The sequence below is a fragment of the Phodopus roborovskii genome, unplaced genomic scaffold (assembly GCF_943737965.1).
Source record: "Phodopus roborovskii unplaced genomic scaffold, PHOROB, whole genome shotgun sequence".
Lineage (NCBI taxonomy): Eukaryota > Metazoa > Chordata > Mammalia > Rodentia > Cricetidae > Phodopus > Phodopus roborovskii.
In genome coordinates this window covers 16,860,014-16,877,377 of record NW_026126448.1, presented here as the reverse complement: position 1 = coordinate 16,877,377, position 17,364 = coordinate 16,860,014, and the positions used below count along the sequence as shown (strand labels likewise).

Below are 17,364 nucleotides of genomic sequence, written 5' to 3'. Positions count from 1 at the left end.
AGCAGGGCTTTGTGGATAGTAGGAAGACGCAGCCCCATCCTTCGTTTGTCTAATGGCAAATGGTCTCCTTGAGTCCCTTTCTGAGGCAGCCCTGGCTGGCTGCCTCATACAGAGACAAGGTAGTGGTTAGAGGCAGGCCCTGGTCCAGAGAACCCCCATTATGACCCCACTGTGATGAGGCCTCTGTGTGTGTGTGTGTGTGTGTGTGTGTGTGTGTGTGTGTGTTGACATGCCCATGAAAGAGGTGCGGTGAGCTGGAGTATCTGGGACGAGTATTGCCAGGCTCGTCATGCCAGCAGCCAGAGGGCCAAGGCCTTCCTTCTGGCAGAGGGAGCAGCATGGACGGAGGCTCAGAGGCTTGAAGCTGTATGTGCTGGGGAAGGCAGTGAGATACAGGAGGCGGTGACAGAGAGAAGGTCTCAAAACCCCAAGGCAGAGTGTGGAGGGAAGCTGGGGCAAGGGCTGGGAATTCTGCCCCAGACAAACAGGGAGATGGTGGGGGGTGGCTGAGCAAGAACACCACAGGGGTAGGCCCCAGAGATGATAACATAGCTTAAGTCAGAAGGGGGGCACCGAAGCTGGGAACCCAGGAGGGAAGCTGGACAGTTGGCATAGTTAGGTGGACAGAGGCCAGAGAGGTAGTTTTCTGGTTGAGAGGTTTGGTGTTCCCTCCAGAAGAACCTAAGTCCCTATAGGACTGTATGCCAGTCAGTCGACAACACTCAAGAAACTCCTTGAGCAGGAGGCTGGTTATATGAGTCTTATGTCTGATGTCAGTGGGTAGCTTTAGAGATGAGGGTCCATCTCCGACTGCAATCCCCAGCTGTTTATTGAGGGCACCCCTGAGCAGGATGCTGCTGGCCTTTGGAGGCCCAAGCTCTTGCTTGGGGCCTACACTGGACCACCAGAGAAAGAGAGGTGGGGTGGGGGTGGGGACATGGGTGCTGGGAGGGCAGCAGAGGTCTAACTGTGGCCAGGCAAGGGACTGGAGCTGCTGTGGGAAGTGACAGAACTGTTGTCTCACTGGGCCTGCTCTTGCAGAATCCACACAGGCGACAGACCCTACAAGTGCCCACATCCTGGCTGTGAGAAGGCTTTCACTCAGCTCTCCAACCTGCAGGTGAGTGTCTACCTGCCTCCCGCGCCAGATGCACAGCTGTGTCCCTACGTCCAGAGGGTCCAAGAAGGGGTGTGGTAGGAGAGAGTCAGCTGCCTCATGCTATGCCCCTGCTCTGCTCTTCACAGTCTCACCAACGCCAGCACAACAAAGACAAGCCCTACAAGTGTCCCAACTGCTACAGGGCCTACTCAGACTCCGCCTCCCTCCAGATCCACCTCTCCGCCCACGCCATCAAGCACGCTAAGGCCTACTGCTGTAGCATGTGTGGGCGGGCCTACACCTCGGTGAGTCCGGCTGCCTGGCCCCAGGTTCCCGAGCCTCTAGGCGGGGCTGGGGCCTGTAGTCTGCTCTTCTGAGCCCAGGAATGTGGAGTAGCCTCCTACTTAGGGAAGCCGCAATCCCTGCCAGAGCCACCAGAGGGCACAGTACCATAGCCAGAGCCACCCATCCTTCAAGGAAAGGTGACCAGAGATGGTTCCTGGAAGGAAAAAGTCCCTGCCCCAGGAGTGGCAGCCAGGGGCAGGGTATTTTGCCTTGCTCCTGGCCAGGGCTAATGGAGGATGTGGGCATGCAGATGGCCCCGGCCACCTGACGCATCTAGTCATGATGTCTCCAGGCAGACTTAGAGCCAGTGGGGAAAGGGGTTGAATCAGGTGTGGCTTCACTCCCAGAGAGGCCAGGATTCCTGCTTCCAACTGGGATAAAATGTTAAGGCTGGAGAGGGAGTGGCCTCCTTGTCCCTACTGCATGTCAAGGGTTTTAGGTAATGCCCATGCTCATAGAGGAGGAGACTGAGGCTTGGGGGAAGGTTAGGGGAGGTGACTTGTCCTAATGCTGAGAAGTAGCAGAGCTCAATTCTAGCCAGGCACCTGCTTCACCCTGGAGGGAAACACTGACCAGATACAGATGTGGATGTAGGATGTGATGGCAGGCAGAGCTGGGTTAACACTGTGCATCTTCCTACAGCTGTTGACAAAGAGCTATTGGCTTGGCACTTAGGGGTTACAGGGTTTGGAGTAGGAACTGTTGAGGGTGAGTCTAGTTGCCTATCAGTCTTGTCTCACACCTCCAGCCAGCACTGTGTAGAACTGGACTCCCCTAAAGCAGCCAGAATCACCCCAGCAGCAGTAGAACCCCTAAAGCCCATCCCACAGGTCCAACTGAGCCCGAAGGCTGTGGCTGCAGCCCCAGCATGGCTACCCTCCAGTGGCCACTTTGGGAACTGCAGCCTCTGTTGTGATGCCTTCCGCATCTCCTATCTGCCCACAGGAGACCTACCTGATGAAGCACATGTCCAAACACACAGTGGTGGAACACCTGGTGAGCCATCACTCACCTCAGAGGACGGAGTCCCCTGGCATCCCGGTGCGAATCTCTCTGATCTGAGCCCACCTGTGGCGCCGCCCCATCCTCTTGGCCGACACAGACCTAGGCAACACCCAGCCTAACTCGCGCTGGGGCCTCCAGGAACCACCAAGCTCTCTCATGACCTTCCCAACCTGCCAGAAAGCTTGGTCCGCAGAAGCCCTGCCTGGTTCGGCTCCTGGGCAGCCAGGCCAACTGCAAGATTATGGACTGTTCTGGCGGCATCCAAAGACGATCTCAGAGCACTTTGAACCTGTCTGTCGGGTTTTCTTTTTGTTTCCCCTCCCTCACTGGCTTCACTGTTTCTTTTCTTTTCTTTTTTTTTTAAGTTTGTTTTGGAAATAACAAAAAGGATATTTATTGGCCAGAATGTTGGTGCTGCTAAGAATGAGAAAGTAAAAGGACTGGAGAGACGGATACAGAGAACCAGAGGGCAGCGTGGGACCTTCTCTGGCCATAGCCTCAGGTCTTGAGGGGAGGCACAGGCCTGGGGTTCTGGACTTCAAAGGGGCCCCTCCCCCAGGTGGGAGGAGACAGCAGACAGCTGGAGTGAGCCCTTCAGCCATTCGCCCCGCTCAAACTGCCTGAGCCTTGCCCTTGCCTTCACTGGGCAGAGGGTACGGCAGCTGCCAGGGCTGCTTGGCTTCAGGGCATGGAAACAAGAGGGGTCTGGAGAGCCGCGGGATCAAAGGGTGCAGTGATGGCTGGGTGGTAAGCCCAGGGAAATGGGTTGGGGGAGTGTGCCAGATGAGACCTGGCTCCTCCCCTGGTGCCCTGAAGACACCCCAGTCTACCTCGGTGCTGGCCAGGAAACCTATCGGCTACCTCTCCCACCACTCCAGACTGGGCAGGGGGATGGGTATGGAGTGGGCCTGGGGCTAAGATCTCCTTCAGAATTCACTCCAGAAGGGGACAGTGCCCAAGGAGGGGTTATCTTTCTTGCCACAGAAGGGGACTCCCCAACCCAGACTCCAGGCCCTGCGGCAGGGATAGGATCCTCCAAAGGAGGTACCAGGAGCAGACTCTGCCCCCAGCTCCCCCAGACATCCCAATCCGAAAGCCATGCGTGTCCGTGTATATAGGAACTATGTACAGAGCCCAGAGAAGCCCTTCCACATCCCTTCCCCCCCAGAGAAGAAGAAAACTAGACAAAACTCATCTATATATTCTGTATCTGGAGTCCATTTGAATATTAACTGTGTTATTTTTATACACTTTTTAAGCCTTAACTCGCCATTGATTTACCAGTTTAACGTTTCCTGGGGTTTCTTTTCCACTGGGGGGTTCCCTGCCCCCCACCCCGCCCCCTTTGTTTGACTTGCGTCGTCTGATACTCAGTATTGTAGCTTTTCGTCCGCATGTTACTACCCTGTAAATATGCTGTTCCAATGCTGTTAACACCCTTGGCTTTTTTTCTATGGGACCTCCAGGCCACCATATTTAGAAATAGTTACCTTATTAAAAAAGAGAAAACAGTCTGTTGGCTTCTCAGTCTGCATCTTGGTGGCAGGGAGGCAAGGGCAGGTGGCCCTTGGAGCTTCAGGAGAGTAGCTTCTAAAGAAGGGGGTGAAGCTAAACAAATCAAATGTGGGGGAAGAGCACTAAAGGGGGCGAGAGCCAAAGGGATGCAACCCATTTATCTGCTCTTTGTATATCTCTGATGTGAAGAATAAACTGTACCTACACCCGGGCGGTGGCGGTGTACAGAGTGCTTGGTGCTGTGTCGGGTGCTGTGTGGGAGAGTGGGCTGGACCACCTCTGCACTACTCTGGCCCAGGGTTGGAAAGGGAGGCCAATGGCTATTTGTTGGCTTCCATGCTTTGTGCTAGAAAGCTACATAATGCCCTGCCGCACCCCAAGAGAAGCGTTTTGCCCAGTCGAGAGGCAGGGGTGTTGCACATACCCAGTTTTTCTAGTTTTGAAATGTGCTTTGGGTATACTAGATTCTGATTTCCCTCTCCCTTCTGGCTGTCCATCCCAAGAGCCTGATTTATGGAAGCTGTTCTAGTGTTGGAGTAGGAAAACACGTTTCCCTCCATGGTGGAGACAGGTGGGTTGATGTCCAGGAGGAGGAAATACAGGAATGAATCCCCCAAGTTTGTTAAGGTTGGCCCTAGTGAAGGTAGGTGACTCAGGACCGGGTGGTCACAGGACCCCTATGTGAAGCACATCTCCCCGGGAAGGAAGCGGGATGTGTATTAGACTCGGTCAGTGTGACTGACTGCTTTTGGCTTATGGTTCTTGTCCATTGGTTCTTGGCCTTCAGTTTAGGCTGAGGCTTGAACATTGAGGAAAGAGGGCTGTACAGTGGAAGATGCTCACTCCATGGCAGCCAGGAAGCAGAGAGGCAGAGGAAGGAGCAGGAACAAGACATGTCTTTTATTGTTTCTAGGCCTGTGTGGGGCCAAGCATCAGTGCTGAAAAGTGTGGCTGTAGGAGGAAAAATGGACAACTTCTCTGTCTGAATGTAACACGAGTGAGCGCCAGTATTTTCCAGTGGTGTGTCCATTCCACTCTGGAACCCAGAGAGCACAGGGTTTTGTTGTCACAGTCCTGTCCTTACTCTGGTCTTCCAGGCTCCCAGCAGACTTTCCCATAAGCTCTGTCTACAGCATTCTAGGCTTTGTTGAAACCTCTACTAACTTTTCCAGATTCTTCCTACAAACCCATTCCAAAGGCCTCAGATGGTCATGGCAACGACCTAGTTCTCTGGTAGAATGTGTGTGTGTGTGTGTGTGTGTGTGTGTGTGTGTGTGTTGTTGTTGTTGTTGTTGTTGTTGTTATGTCCTGGAACTAGCTCTGTAAATGAGGATGAACTCAAATTCACAGATATCCCCTGCCTCTGTCTCCTGAATGCTGGGATTAAAGTTGTGCACCATCACCCGGCTATCTCCTGTCTTCTTGAAGAGCTGGTTGCTAATTATTTACCAGCAAATCAGTGAATGACGCTGCTGCTCCTGTCAGCACCTCCACCCCATGCATCAGGGACTAGTTAGTTAGGAGATGGTAGGCAACTGAACTGGAAGACCCTGGGGACTGGGTGCTACAGTGGCTGTGATTGGCCAGACTCAAGCAGAAGACAGAGGGCCAGAGGATGTAGAAATAGCCAGAAGAGACTAGAACAGTAGTCGCTTCAGTTCCTGAGACTTTCAGGCTTCAGTGTCTTGCCGTATTTCTTTTCCTATTTGTTCTGGCCTTTGGGAATTTAAGCTGCTAGTGGTGTGACAATCAGTTACTTGTGGCTGATTGTACCCTGGGTCGAATGAGATTGGCAATAGTGACCACTTAGTAGGGTAGATGTAAGGTGACAGATGTCAACCATCAGGTGTGAGACGCTTGAACCTGTACCTGCATGTAGCATCAGTAACCCTGCATGTAAGTAAGTCTGGACCTTGCTAGCATTTGGCCTGGCCCTCCTGGTCCCTAGACAGCTGGAGCTGTTGGGGAGTTTCTAGGCAGCACTTGTACAGCAGTGGGCATCTGAGCCACACCTGGATTCTCTCTGTAGCACTGACTCTCGTAGAGCAGAGATTTCTGATTTTCGTCTTCTCCCTTGGAATATGTGGGCAAGTCCCATAGACCCAAGAACAGTGGTGGCAGCCATGGAAATCTCTGTAGTTTTGGGGGGGGGTTGGTTTTTTATTTTGTTTTGCTGTCAAAGCCTTTGTGAACTCTAAACCATTCCCATACGAAGAGGATGTCTAGCCGAAGGGACGCCTGTGAGTATGGCAGAGAGGTAGGGCTGGGTTGATTCAAACATCTCTTCTATGGCTATAGAACTAGACATCGCTGCTCTTACTGAGCCAGCAGGGGTGGGGGTGGGGAAGATGGGTGACACTTTCCGGTGCCGCTTCCCTCACACTGCACTGCTAGGCCCGTAAAAGGCTGCTCTTGGATGGTCTGGCCAATGTTTAAGGGTGAGGGCAGACCCAGCCACATGAAGAAAGGGACAGCATGGCAATGGTGATGGGAGAGGCAGTGAGTGACAGCTGGCTGGGTGGTCAGCAGGCCAAGTTACAGGATGACAAGACAGCCAGCTGCCTGGGAGCTGAAGGAGGAGTGCTCACTGGGTCAGCCAGGCCAGCTGCAGGAATGGAGGGAGAAGCAGTGGGACCAGAGGGGGCAGAGCATCACCCAGAGGTGCAGCAGCAGCAGAGAGGACAATGAACTGAGGACCCAGAGGAGCTGCAGGCCCTGGTCACAGGAATGGCCTCAGAGACTGAAGGATCAGTGGCTGTAACACTGATCACGGGCAAGGTCTGGGGGGCCCAGGGACCCTCGGCTGCTGCCGAGGACTAAGACAGGACTCGCCTTCAAGGTCTAGGCAAAAGTTTTAACACTACAAGGCACCCCTTGCTGCGACTCCCACCCGCTTGCCGCTGCTGCTGTTACCAAACACCTGGGATACAAGAGCTGCCGAAGTAGGCTCCGCGAGAGCTTCCTCTTGCCTGTCCATAACTTGCATCTGGTTAGAGCAAAGGGGCCCTCCAGCCAGCTGATTGGTAACAGTGTCTATAGGCCCGGGAACAGGAACCACTTTTCAAGATCTCTGAGTTTTCCAATGTCCCCCTTCCGGAGTCACTATAACTGGGCTCTCACTGGCTTCATGGTCTTGAAACATCTTACGATCCCCATTCCACACCCGCAGTGCCAAAGATGCCTCTTGTGCCTCGCTGGCCGGGGAAACATGCTAGTTTCGCACCAGTGCATACTCCTTGGGCTCCCAGAGCAGGCGAGGGTGGTGGATCTCGGTCCTCCAGCCAATTTGCAGGTCCCAGCAGAACTCAGGCGACAGCAGCTTGGTGGGCTTGTACAGCCAGAAGAACTTGTTGAGGTGGCTCTCGTCGTGCCAGACCGCCTCGATGCCACGCTCACGGTCCAGCTGCTGGCCAAGCGCACAGTGAGCTGTCAGCTTGCGCAGTGCCGCCACATTGCCCCCAAATAAGGCTGCGTGGTAGTAGAAGTCGCCCTCGCCCCATGACAGGGCAGCAGCTGATCGCTTGTCCCGCTCATAGGGCAGCAGCCACCGCGGCCAGTGGTAATGCCAGGAGTGTAGCTGTGCTACCAAATCGGCCAGCGCCTCAGGCCCAAAGTTACCGGTAAAGCGCTGGTCTACATCCAGGCAGAACACATAGTCAGCTTCTTGTCCCAGCTGCCCTCCCAGAGCCTCATATAGTGTGCGCATGCGCGCCATGGACACGTCCTGCCAGCGGCTCTCTCCCTGCACAGGTTCTACCCGCAGCAAGCGACCCGGGCCCAGCGTCATGTGGGGCACTGCTTCCGGGCGATCGGTGAACACATAGAACACCACACTCTGATCCACCATGAAGTGCTGCTCTGCGGATTCCAGAAAGCGTTTCAGGTATTTCTCCAGGTACCTGCCAGGCGGTCACAGGCCAGAGTCAGTCCTCCTATCCTCCACCCCTGTCCACATGGGGCCATGCAATCTCAGATCTGCAGCCTTGGGATGGTGTATTAAAGGGGATTGAAAGGTGTCTACCACTTCTTCCTGGAAGGGATGAGTTGCTCAGCCCTGTACCCTGGTATATTGGATTTGTTCTGACTCCTTTGACCCACTGAGGATGCTGGGCTACCCTTGGAGGACAGGAAGGGTTTGCAGTATTCTGAGCCCTGTAGGAAGGGGACCCAGGACCAGAGGCTGTTACATGCAAGGAAGCCTGTGTTGGTTTTTGGTTGTTATTATTATTTTTCCCCCATCAACTTGACACAAGTCAGGGTCACCTGGGAAGAGGAAACTTTAATTGAGAAAATGCCACCCGTCATCAGATTGGCCTGTAGGCAATGATGTGGGAGGGCCTAGCCCACTGTAGGTGGTTCTACCCCTTGGCAGATAGTCCTGGGGAGTATAAAAAACAGGCTGAGCAAGTGCATGGGGAGCAAGCCGGTAAGCAGGACTCCTCCATGGTCTCTGCTTCTGTCCCTGCCTCCCAGTTCCTGCCCTGGCTTCTTTTCTCTGTGGACTACCAAACTGAAATAAAATGAAATAACCCCTCTCCTCCCCATGTTGTTTTTAGTCATATTTTAGTCATCACAGCAGCAGAAAAGTAAATTAATGTAAAGCCTAAGCCAGCCATGGAGGGAGCTTGTTTGGAGAGGTGTCAGTAGGTCTTTAGTTATCTTCCTGTTGGAACCCTGTGGCTCCCTGGAGTGGGAACTTGTGGTGGTCATGCGCTTTCTTGTGTAAGTGACTTCTCTCAGAATAAAATTACAATAACCCATCTTGAGCCTGGTCTCGTGAATCTTGATCCATGCATCAATACTACCTAGACGCATGGTCTCTTCCCTGGGTCTTACCTGCCTACAGCAAAGACAGTCAGTCCAATGGTGAGGTTCTGCCGTTTTGCCTCTTGCTTGGCTACGTGTGGGTCGAAGGTGCTATCCCAAATAATTGGTGCTCCCCAAGAGGTACAGGTCAGGACTTCAGGCCGGGCCCTGGTCATAAACAGGAGGAGTAGGAAAGACCATTCTGTTCATCCAGTTGCTTGATACCTGCTCATTTCCACTTCCCCGTTGCTGGACACTAGGGACCCATAGACCTGTTCCTACAGACCTTTAGCTTAGATCCAACCACAGACTGGGTGATATGTGTGACCTGATGGAGCCACTAGCTTCCTAAAGACAGAATGCCTGGGTGTGGGTGAGAAGAGGGCCGAGACCTGGGGCAGACCTGTCTAGTTTGTGGACATTCTGAGTGGGTGCTTACCAGGGCCGCAGGATGCCGGTAAAGTTGTCTGTCAGCAGAGATGTGGTGGCTGTAGGGCAGATGCCCATGGGAATGATGCCTTCTAAGTGCCTATAAATGCAGTCAACAGGAAGGGACATTTGGCATGTTCCTTGTTTGGTGGGAAAAGTCTATAGAACATTTACCCAGACTAAGCCAGCTACCACTTTCCTTCCCTTGTGGGGGTGGCGCTTGGAAAGATCCACTCTAACCCTAGCCCTGGGGGAGTACCTGAGAACACGGAACCCGTATAGGTACAGGCCTGAACAGCCAAATGCAAACAGGAGGAGAGTCCACAGGAGTCTCTTCTTGGCCCTGGGGTGGTAGAAGTTGGGGGAGGGCTTCAATGACGTGCTTCCACAGGAGAAATCATTGCCCGATTTTCCTGCTTCATTTGATTTCTGAGTAGGAACCTATTATTCTAGGCACACAGCACAGACATTCAGAAAGGGTTCAAGGGTTTGCCTGGAGCAAAGCCTTTGCAGCTCTGCATGGAGGCAGCCAATGGCATCAGCATCTCCGGCATCCTTCCGGAGATGGCCTGTGCAGAGAAGGCACATACAGATATTCCAGCAAGTGTCCCTTCTTCCTCTGAGGCCCCCACAGATGGCAGCACAGTGGACAAACCGCCCTACCCTTGCAGGTTTTGCTGATGGTTGTGTCTTTCTGATGATACACAGCACATATTATACCTCGGTGTTTAAAAACATCATTGTCTTTACAGTGCTGGGGATCAAAGCCAGGACCTCACACATTAGGTAGTCTACTACCACTGAGCTGCACTGCTGCCTCCCCTCAGTACTTAAAGAAGCTCCCTCCCTCTTCCCAGCTATCTAGGATCTAAGGAGCACTGAGTCTGGGCCGTTGCTTTGGACAGCAATGAGGCAGGGTGTGTGTGATTTGGGTGGCCTTGGAGGATAGTAGCATTCAGGTTTGCTTGCTTAGTGAGTTGGGGTGAAACTGATCTTGTGGGGGGAAAGTCCAGGAAGAGAGAAGAATTTGTGGGTTAGGAGCTGGGTGTGAGGAGCACATCTGTCGTGGCCTGTTCTCCCTGGGCTGGTATTCCTCCCACCAAGCTCACAGGTCCTGGCTTGGAGGGAATGGGCCCTGGGATTTGTCCATGGTTCTTTGTTTTCTATAAGAGCCCCATAGTAAAGAACAGATATGGGGACCAGGTGCCTGTTTGGAACTCTTGGGCATCATTTGTGAGGTAGAGTAATGAGGTTAGCATGGGAAGGCTGAACCTGAATTTGGAGTCATTACCAGCTAGATGACTGACGGGGAACTCAGTGGACTTCAGCAGCTAAGGGCACACATTGATAACGCTTTCTACTGATGGCCTCTTCCTTCTGATAATATCTTATCTCTACTATCTGCTTGCCCTATAACTCCCTCACTAATTTCAATGTTCTCTTTCAGGAAGGCTACCTATAGCAGATTCCCTTATCTCTTGGAACAGCTCCACGCCTTCTGAGCCTCTGATTTGCTCAATAAAGCCACCTTGCTCTTATACAGACTAGGGTACCCTCTTAGCACAGAATGCCTAACTAAGGCTGGCTAAGTCAGAAACTTACATACAGCCCTCCTCCTTCCTCCCCGACACTCTGCTGGCTCGAACTCACTCGCTCACCTACCTTGGTAGTCCCCAGGTTGGCTCCCCTTGGCCTCTTTGCCTCTGTCCTTCCTGTTTTCTGTAGCCTCCATGTGACCCCAGAGCCCCCAAAGGCATCTCCCGAAAGACCAACTTCCCTTAACAGTGTTTGTCACACCAACAGCTAAATCCTCAAAGGGAAAAAAAATGCATTTAGTAGGCAAATGTATGGAAAAAAATGTTTGCCCTCGCTAGTAGGCAAAGGCATACAAATTAGAACCCACTGGCAGGTTTTGTTTATAAAATCATCACCACCGCCGCCAAAAGGAAAAAAAAAAAAAAAAAAAAAAAAAAGCTATAATGAAAATAGAGAGGCTGCCCGCATACAGGATGAGAAAGGGTCTCCTAGCTTGATGGTAAAGTCCTGGCATTTTGGAGAACTACTTAGCTTTCAGTACTTGTCCTTTGTGGGTTGACAGTCCCAAGTCAAGATGTTCCTCAGTGTCTACTTGGTTGTTATCTTGGCATATATTGGTCACAGTGTAGACGGAGCTTTGTGCCAGGTCTAAGACGTCAAGGTGAGTGAGATGGTAGGAAAAGCCCTGTCTTCCTGATGGGTGGGAGTGAGGATGGTGTGGGCTCATTGAGGAAGGTAGAGCGGGACCAGAGCTCTGCACAGTGAACCCTGGGAAGAGGCTACGCACAAGGACTAGGCCGAGTGTGGCACTAAGCCTGGGAGGAGAAGGAGGAAGCCAGAAGGCTTTCCGGGAATTCCTGGAGGAGTGGACCTCTAAATCCAGCTTCAGAGAACTGAAAGCTATTTAGACAGGGGGAAGGGCAGCCTCCAATAAGGAAATACCAGTGTACTCTGAGAACTCCCATTAAGAAAAGTTTTAGTGTAGAGGTGACGGGGTGGTGTTGGCATAACTTCATTTGGAAAAAAAAAGTGGAAGTACTCAGGTAGAACTTTGGACCTAGACGTGGTGGCTGGTGGGAGGCCATGACTAGAGACAAGAAATCCAGTTAGGGGCCAGGTGTTATTGGGGGCGAGGCAGAGCATTGGTGGCTGATGAAGGATGGACAGGGCGTGGCCATTGATGGCAGAGACATCTTTATTTGGATCGAGGGCCAAACTGTATCTGTCTGGTTGGGTTAAGGCCTGGGGTTCACCAGGATGGCAGGAGTGTCATAGGAGCAAGCACAGAGGTGGGGGAGGCCAGCCCAGGCCTGGGGGGCTGGGTGTGTCTGTGTCAGGTGAAGCAGGAGCTGATGGAAGTGGAGGGGTGTGAGTGATTCCCCTAAGTCTGGGCTATAAAGCATGCAGATGGAAGCTGAAGAAGTGGAAAGGGTTATTATGGTTGGTGGACACATAGTTTCCTTTGACAGCTGTCACCACACCCAGTTAACATGGGCTTTAAAGAGGGGGGGGGAGGAGAGAGGGAAAGAGAGGGGGGGTTGGGATCAAATTCAGTTTCCATGAACTGCATTGATTTTTAAGAAGGAATAGAGAGCCCCTGTGGCTAACTGCAAGGTAAAGTCCGCATCTCTTGGCAGGGCTGAAGGAGCCTTCGGACCACAGCCTGTGCTCCGTGGGGCACACCTGTGCTGCTTTTCTCCCTTCCTGTCGATGGGTCTCTAGAATACGGTGGACAGTCCTAGGATCTAGCACACGGTGGCTGGTGGAATGGTGGCGGTGCTTGCTGGCAAGCCTGACCGATGATGCGTGCAGTGTCCAGGACCCATGTAGATGGGGATGACAGACTTGACTACAGGTTGTCTGCTGACCCCCAAATAGGCACTTGTAGCACACTCATGCACACAAACATAATAAAGTTTGTTTTTCTTTTAAAGGAATACGTCTTTAAAAAGAAGAAAAGAAAAGAAGAGAAAGAGGAAATGGGCATTTGCAGGGAGGTAGGGGACTAAGGAGAGGAGGGAGGATGGAAAGGAGTTTGTTGCGATGACAGGCCCGCTTGAGAGTGCTATGGTGAAACTTGATGCTTTGTATGCTAGCAAAAATAAAAACAAAAACAAAAACAAAAAAAAAACAAAAACAAAAACCCAAAAAACGAAAAAACTAATAGAAATGGATAGAAAGGCCAGGCAGTGGTGACCCACACCTTTAATCCCAGCACTTGGGAGGTAGAGGCAGGCAGATGTCTGTGAGTTCAAGACCAGCCTGGTCTACGAGAGCTAGTTCCAGGCCAGGCTCCAAAGCTACACAGGTTAAACCCTGTCTCGAAAAACAAACAAACAAACAAACATTGATAGAAAGAAAAAAGATGGACATAAGGAAGCCCAGCAGGGGTTGGTGAATGCACCGTGTGTGTCTAACAGTCTAACACTGGTCAGTGTGGCCAGTGACAAGCATGAGTGGACTCATGTGCCCTGGAACAGAGACAAGACCAGAACTTCATGGAGAAGCCGGTCTCACTTCCGCGGAGGAAGGAAGTCTCTCTCCGGTTTGTCCATGTGCTGACAGGCATGGCATCCACAAGAGCTGCATTAGTGTCTGCTGGAGAATGATAGAAGAGCAAAACCTCCAAGGATCAAATGTGATCCACATAGATTTCACATGTTATAGTAGCAAAGTTAAAAAGCAAAGCAGGTGAAACTAATTTTTAACAATATTTTGATTTATGCCAATATATTTAAAATGTCCTTTTAATATGTAACCAGTATGAAGCTGGGCAGTGGTGGTGCATGCCTTTAATTCCAGCACTGAGGAGGCAGAGGCAGAGGCAGGCAGATCTCTGAGTTCGAGGCCAACCTGGTCTACAAGAACTAGTTCTAGGACAGCCTCCAAAGCTACAGAGAAACCCTGTCTTGAAAAACAAAAACAAAAACAAACAAACAAACAAACAAAAAATTGTAACCAGTATGAAAATTGACATATTTCCTTGCCTATTTTTTTCTAAGTCTAAATACTAAATCTAATTTCTAATTTTGACCTAACACAGCATACTTTGGGGTCTCAGTAGCTGCATGTTACTGCTGACTGTTACACACAGATTATATTGATGGATTTAAGTGCAGACAGGTGGGGGGGGCACACCAGATTGGTGATGGTCATTGAAAAGTTCCAGGGAGAGAGGCAGAGACCCTTTAAAATTGTTTTTGACTGGGTGCTTTTCAATTGTGTTCAGCCCTGCACAATTAGGCTCCGCCCTCAGTTGATTAGTGTGTAACATCTGTAACGTAGCGCACTGTATTTCCAGCCCTCTGGCTGAGCAATGACCCCAGGTATCTTGCATCCCCTAGATTGCTGTGCCTGCCCAGATGTCCCCCACAAGTATAAACTCACAGCATCTTAATCTACAGTTTGTGGTCCTTCCTGTCCTGTCCCTTTTTCCCTTGTAGAACCCCTTTGTCCCTTAATAATGGCTGTCCCCAGGCTACACTGTTTACAAGCAGACCCTCACACACACACACACACACACACACACACACACACACACACACACACACCTGCTCCATTCTCTCTGCCTTTGTGTTTTACAGCTGGATTTGTGTAGCCACTTCCCAGTCAGGTTGCTGGGTTCCACCCTTCAGCCCCCAAGTGAAATTTCCTGGGTTTCCTCCCATGGCTCACTGAAATTGTCACCATCTTTGCCAGACTACTCTCCCCACTTGACATCTGGTCCCTGGTCCTACACCTCTATCTTCACCAACCTCTTCACCCCCGCCCCCACCCCTGTGTGCCCTAGGAACTCTTCATTGCCCTACTAGACTTTAGAGTCTTGATACCAAGTCCCAGAACCTACTTCATAATTGGCATCATTAACAATCCTTTGCTAGAAGTGAATGAAGCAATGAATTGTGGCTGTAACTTCACTTTCTTTCCCCAACTCGCCATTAACTCCTTGGCTAAAAATTCCATTTGCTCCAGGAGTTAAGTCTGTGCTTATTCCTTAATCCTGGGCACTGCTGCTGGGGCCGTCGGTCACTGCAGACCACAGTGCCCCAAGAGGAAGCTGATTTCTCCCATCTCACCAGCGAGGAGACTGGGTCTCGGGTTAAGTGGCTGATGAGAGTTGGGGTTGAACTTTGATCTACCCAGCATGGACCCCAACTCCCCTCACAAAGGCCCCTAGACCTCAGTGGCATGTTTCTGACTAGTGTGGTTTCTAAGAAGCCTACTCCTTCCCACTCTCTCGCCTACTCTGAATCCTGGCAGCCTGCTAGACTGTTCTTGCAACAGACGCAAGGGAAGGCTGGCACTGACTTCTTTGTTCCCAGTGGGTGTCACACATTCTTAGCCAGTCGTTTCCTTTGTCTTCCTACATATCAGAGTAGGGAAACCAATGATTATCTTGGGCACCAGGCTGTACTGGCCCTGAGTGGTCCAAGCTGGACCGAAGGGCTAGGTGAGGAAGGGTGCTGGGCCCCATGTTGGGGGTGGAATGACTACAGAGATCTACCATCTTTACCCTCTTGGGTGCCAGTTTAGAGGTTTAGAAGTGCCTGTGTGACCTATTCCTGACATTTCTTGGTCAGGTTTTGCTGAAGGACCTGTGGGCTCCAGCTCATTGTAGAAGGCAGCTCATTACCCAGTCCTTGCTTTCAAGAGAGCTCTCAGATTCAGGGTGGAGTATAGCTTTGGGCCCTGGCTTTCAGCCTCACCGAGGGGACAAAGAGGAACTCTCCATAGCTTCCCTCTCCCTTCCTCCCTGGTCCCCTCACCTAGCTTTTGTGTGTGTGTGTGTGTGTGTGTGTGTGTGTGTGTATCTAGCTGTCCTGGAACTTGCTTTATAGACCAAGCTGGCCATGAACTCATAGAGCTCTACCTGCCTCTGCTTCCTGAGTGCTGGGCTTAATGGCATGCCTCTGTCATCTCTTGTTGAAAGGACTCAGGCATTATGCTGGCCTGCCTCTCACCTGGCAGAATGCACTCAGGCAGTACCCTGGTCAGCCCAGGGTTCCATAGTTGTACAGTCTGCACACAGGTGCAAAGGACCCCTTTAAAGGAAAGACCCTGGCCACTTACGCTCTCCCGCACCCCCCCTCCCCCGCTTTTCCCTCCCTCTTCCCTGCTGTTTCCTGCCTCCCTCTTCTCTTCTGTCCTCTACATCTCTACGTCTCTTTACCTCTTTCCTCCCCCTCCCTCCCCTTTCTAATAAAACTCACTGAAGCTCTGTCTGCCTGGCACGTTTGTCCCTCTGCCTTGGTCACCCTCATCTGCCATGGAATCTGCCAAGGTTTCTCACTTATTATTCCTAACACTTGTTCTTGGAGCCACCTGACTGAACCCCTCTTGGGCCAATCGGCCTGGGGCTTATACTAGTACTTCCCACCTGGCAGGCACTGAACCCACTCACCTGAGTCCCTTGGGAGCCATTGGGAGAAGCCAGTTGTCATGGAATCTTTTTATCCCAGAGAGGCAGAAGGAATGGCATATGCAGTGAAGGTAATAAGGTATAGGAACAAAGCAGTTCCTTCCCACCTCTTAAACCACACCCCTAGAAGCAATCTGGGTTAGATTGCCAATAAATCCAGAGACCTGGGGGTGAATTTACCACAGATCCTAGGATGAGGGCGGGATTGGCAAGCCCTTTGGGGCCAATCATTTGGAAGAGGAGTGAAGCCAGACCAACCCATTGGAGGACCTGATGCAGGTGTAGGGGCTTCTCTTTCCTCTCTTGTGTCTTGTTTCTGGGAGGGTCTAGAGCCAGGGTATTGCATTCCCACCCTGGAAAAGTCATGTATGGCACTGAATACCAGCTTAAGCCAAAAAGCACTGGGCACTGTGACGAACAACTTCACTCCTTGTAGTTAGTCTCCTTTGCCTCCACAGTAACACGGGGTGCACATGCCTGTCCCCAGATTAAGAGTCACATAAGATCATGTCTGTGTAGCTCACTCTGGCAGTATTTTTTTTTTTTTTTTTTTTTTTTGCCCAGGACAGGGTTTCTTTGTACAGCTCTGGCTGTCCGGGAACTCACTTTTTAGATCAGGCTGGCCTTGAACACAGAGATCCACCTGCCTCTACTTACTGAGCACTGGAATTAAAGGCATTCACCACTATGCCTGTCATAAAGTTTTTAAAACTGTGGGTCATGACCAAACATTCGTGAAAGTTTATGTAGTGTCAATACGAGAAACAAATATTTATGTAAGAGCATAGCCTTCAAATTTACAGCAGTAGCCAAACACATTGCTCAGCCCTGTAATTCTAGCACTCAGGAGGTTGAAGTCCAGATCAGCTGTGACTACATGAAACATTGTCTCAAAAAGAGAAACAAAACAAACAAAAATCATGAGATGTGTTAGGTCCTTTCATCTGAAGTGACAGACAACTCAGCCGACTTATATTTACCAATTTATGAGTAGCCATGGCTTCTTCTCCATCACGCACTTAAAAGCAAATTTGAGTGGGACCTGGTATCTCCCCCCCCCAGGGAAAATAGAGGTCCAAGTGGTAAGACTAGCAATCTAGGCTGCCTTTGTCCACAGCCGGCAGAGCAAAGGGACAGCCAAAAGGTTCTTTTGAGTAAGGGATTCCCTGTGGCTCACTCCACTCAGATAACTTCACCCAAGAGGCACATG

General features: G+C 51.2%; 2 protein-coding genes across 5 annotated transcripts in view; one reads left to right on the top strand and one right to left on the bottom strand.

Moving 5' to 3' along the window:
• The window catches only part of Znf362 (zinc finger protein 362), a 31,275-nt gene extending 27,100 nt beyond the window's left edge, over nucleotides 1–4,175 (top strand). For all 4 annotated transcript variants that reach the window (XM_051188857.1, XM_051188855.1, XM_051188856.1 and 1 more), the window contains 3 exons: nucleotides 1,042–1,120; nucleotides 1,246–1,404; nucleotides 2,390–4,175. In XM_051188857.1, the coding sequence (XP_051044814.1) occupies nucleotides 1,042–1,120; nucleotides 1,246–1,404; nucleotides 2,390–2,506 (355 nt within the window). In that variant the 3' untranslated portion in view covers nucleotides 2,507–4,175. The remainder of the gene's footprint in view (nucleotides 1–1,041; nucleotides 1,121–1,245; nucleotides 1,405–2,389) is intronic.
• A 2,956-nt stretch (nucleotides 4,176–7,131) lies between these two features.
• Nucleotides 7,132–10,931, bottom strand: A3galt2 (alpha 1,3-galactosyltransferase 2). Its single transcript, XM_051188348.1, has 6 exons — nucleotides 10,862–10,931; nucleotides 9,693–9,768; nucleotides 9,459–9,542; nucleotides 9,210–9,299; nucleotides 8,801–8,938; nucleotides 7,132–7,863 (listed from the first exon to the last, which is right to left on the bottom strand). The coding sequence occupies exons 1-6, from the start codon at nucleotides 10,929–10,931 to the stop codon at nucleotides 7,176–7,178; spliced, it is 1,146 nt and encodes a 381-aa protein (XP_051044305.1). The 3' UTR covers nucleotides 7,132–7,175.
• Nucleotides 10,932–17,364: the final 6,433 nt, after the last annotated feature.

Coding starts and splice junctions, on each gene's coding strand:
- A3galt2 (XM_051188348.1), bottom strand. CDS start 10,931: ATGGAGGCTACAGAAAACAGGAAGGACAGAGGCAAAGAGGCCAAGGGG. Junction 9,769..10,861: donor CCAACCTGGGGACTACCAAG/GTAGGTGAGCGA, acceptor TTCTCTGCACAG/GCCATCTCCGGAAGGATGCC. Junction 9,543..9,692: donor CTGCAAAGGCTTTGCTCCAG/GCAAACCCTTGA, acceptor CTACCACCCCAG/GGCCAAGAAGAGACTCCTGT.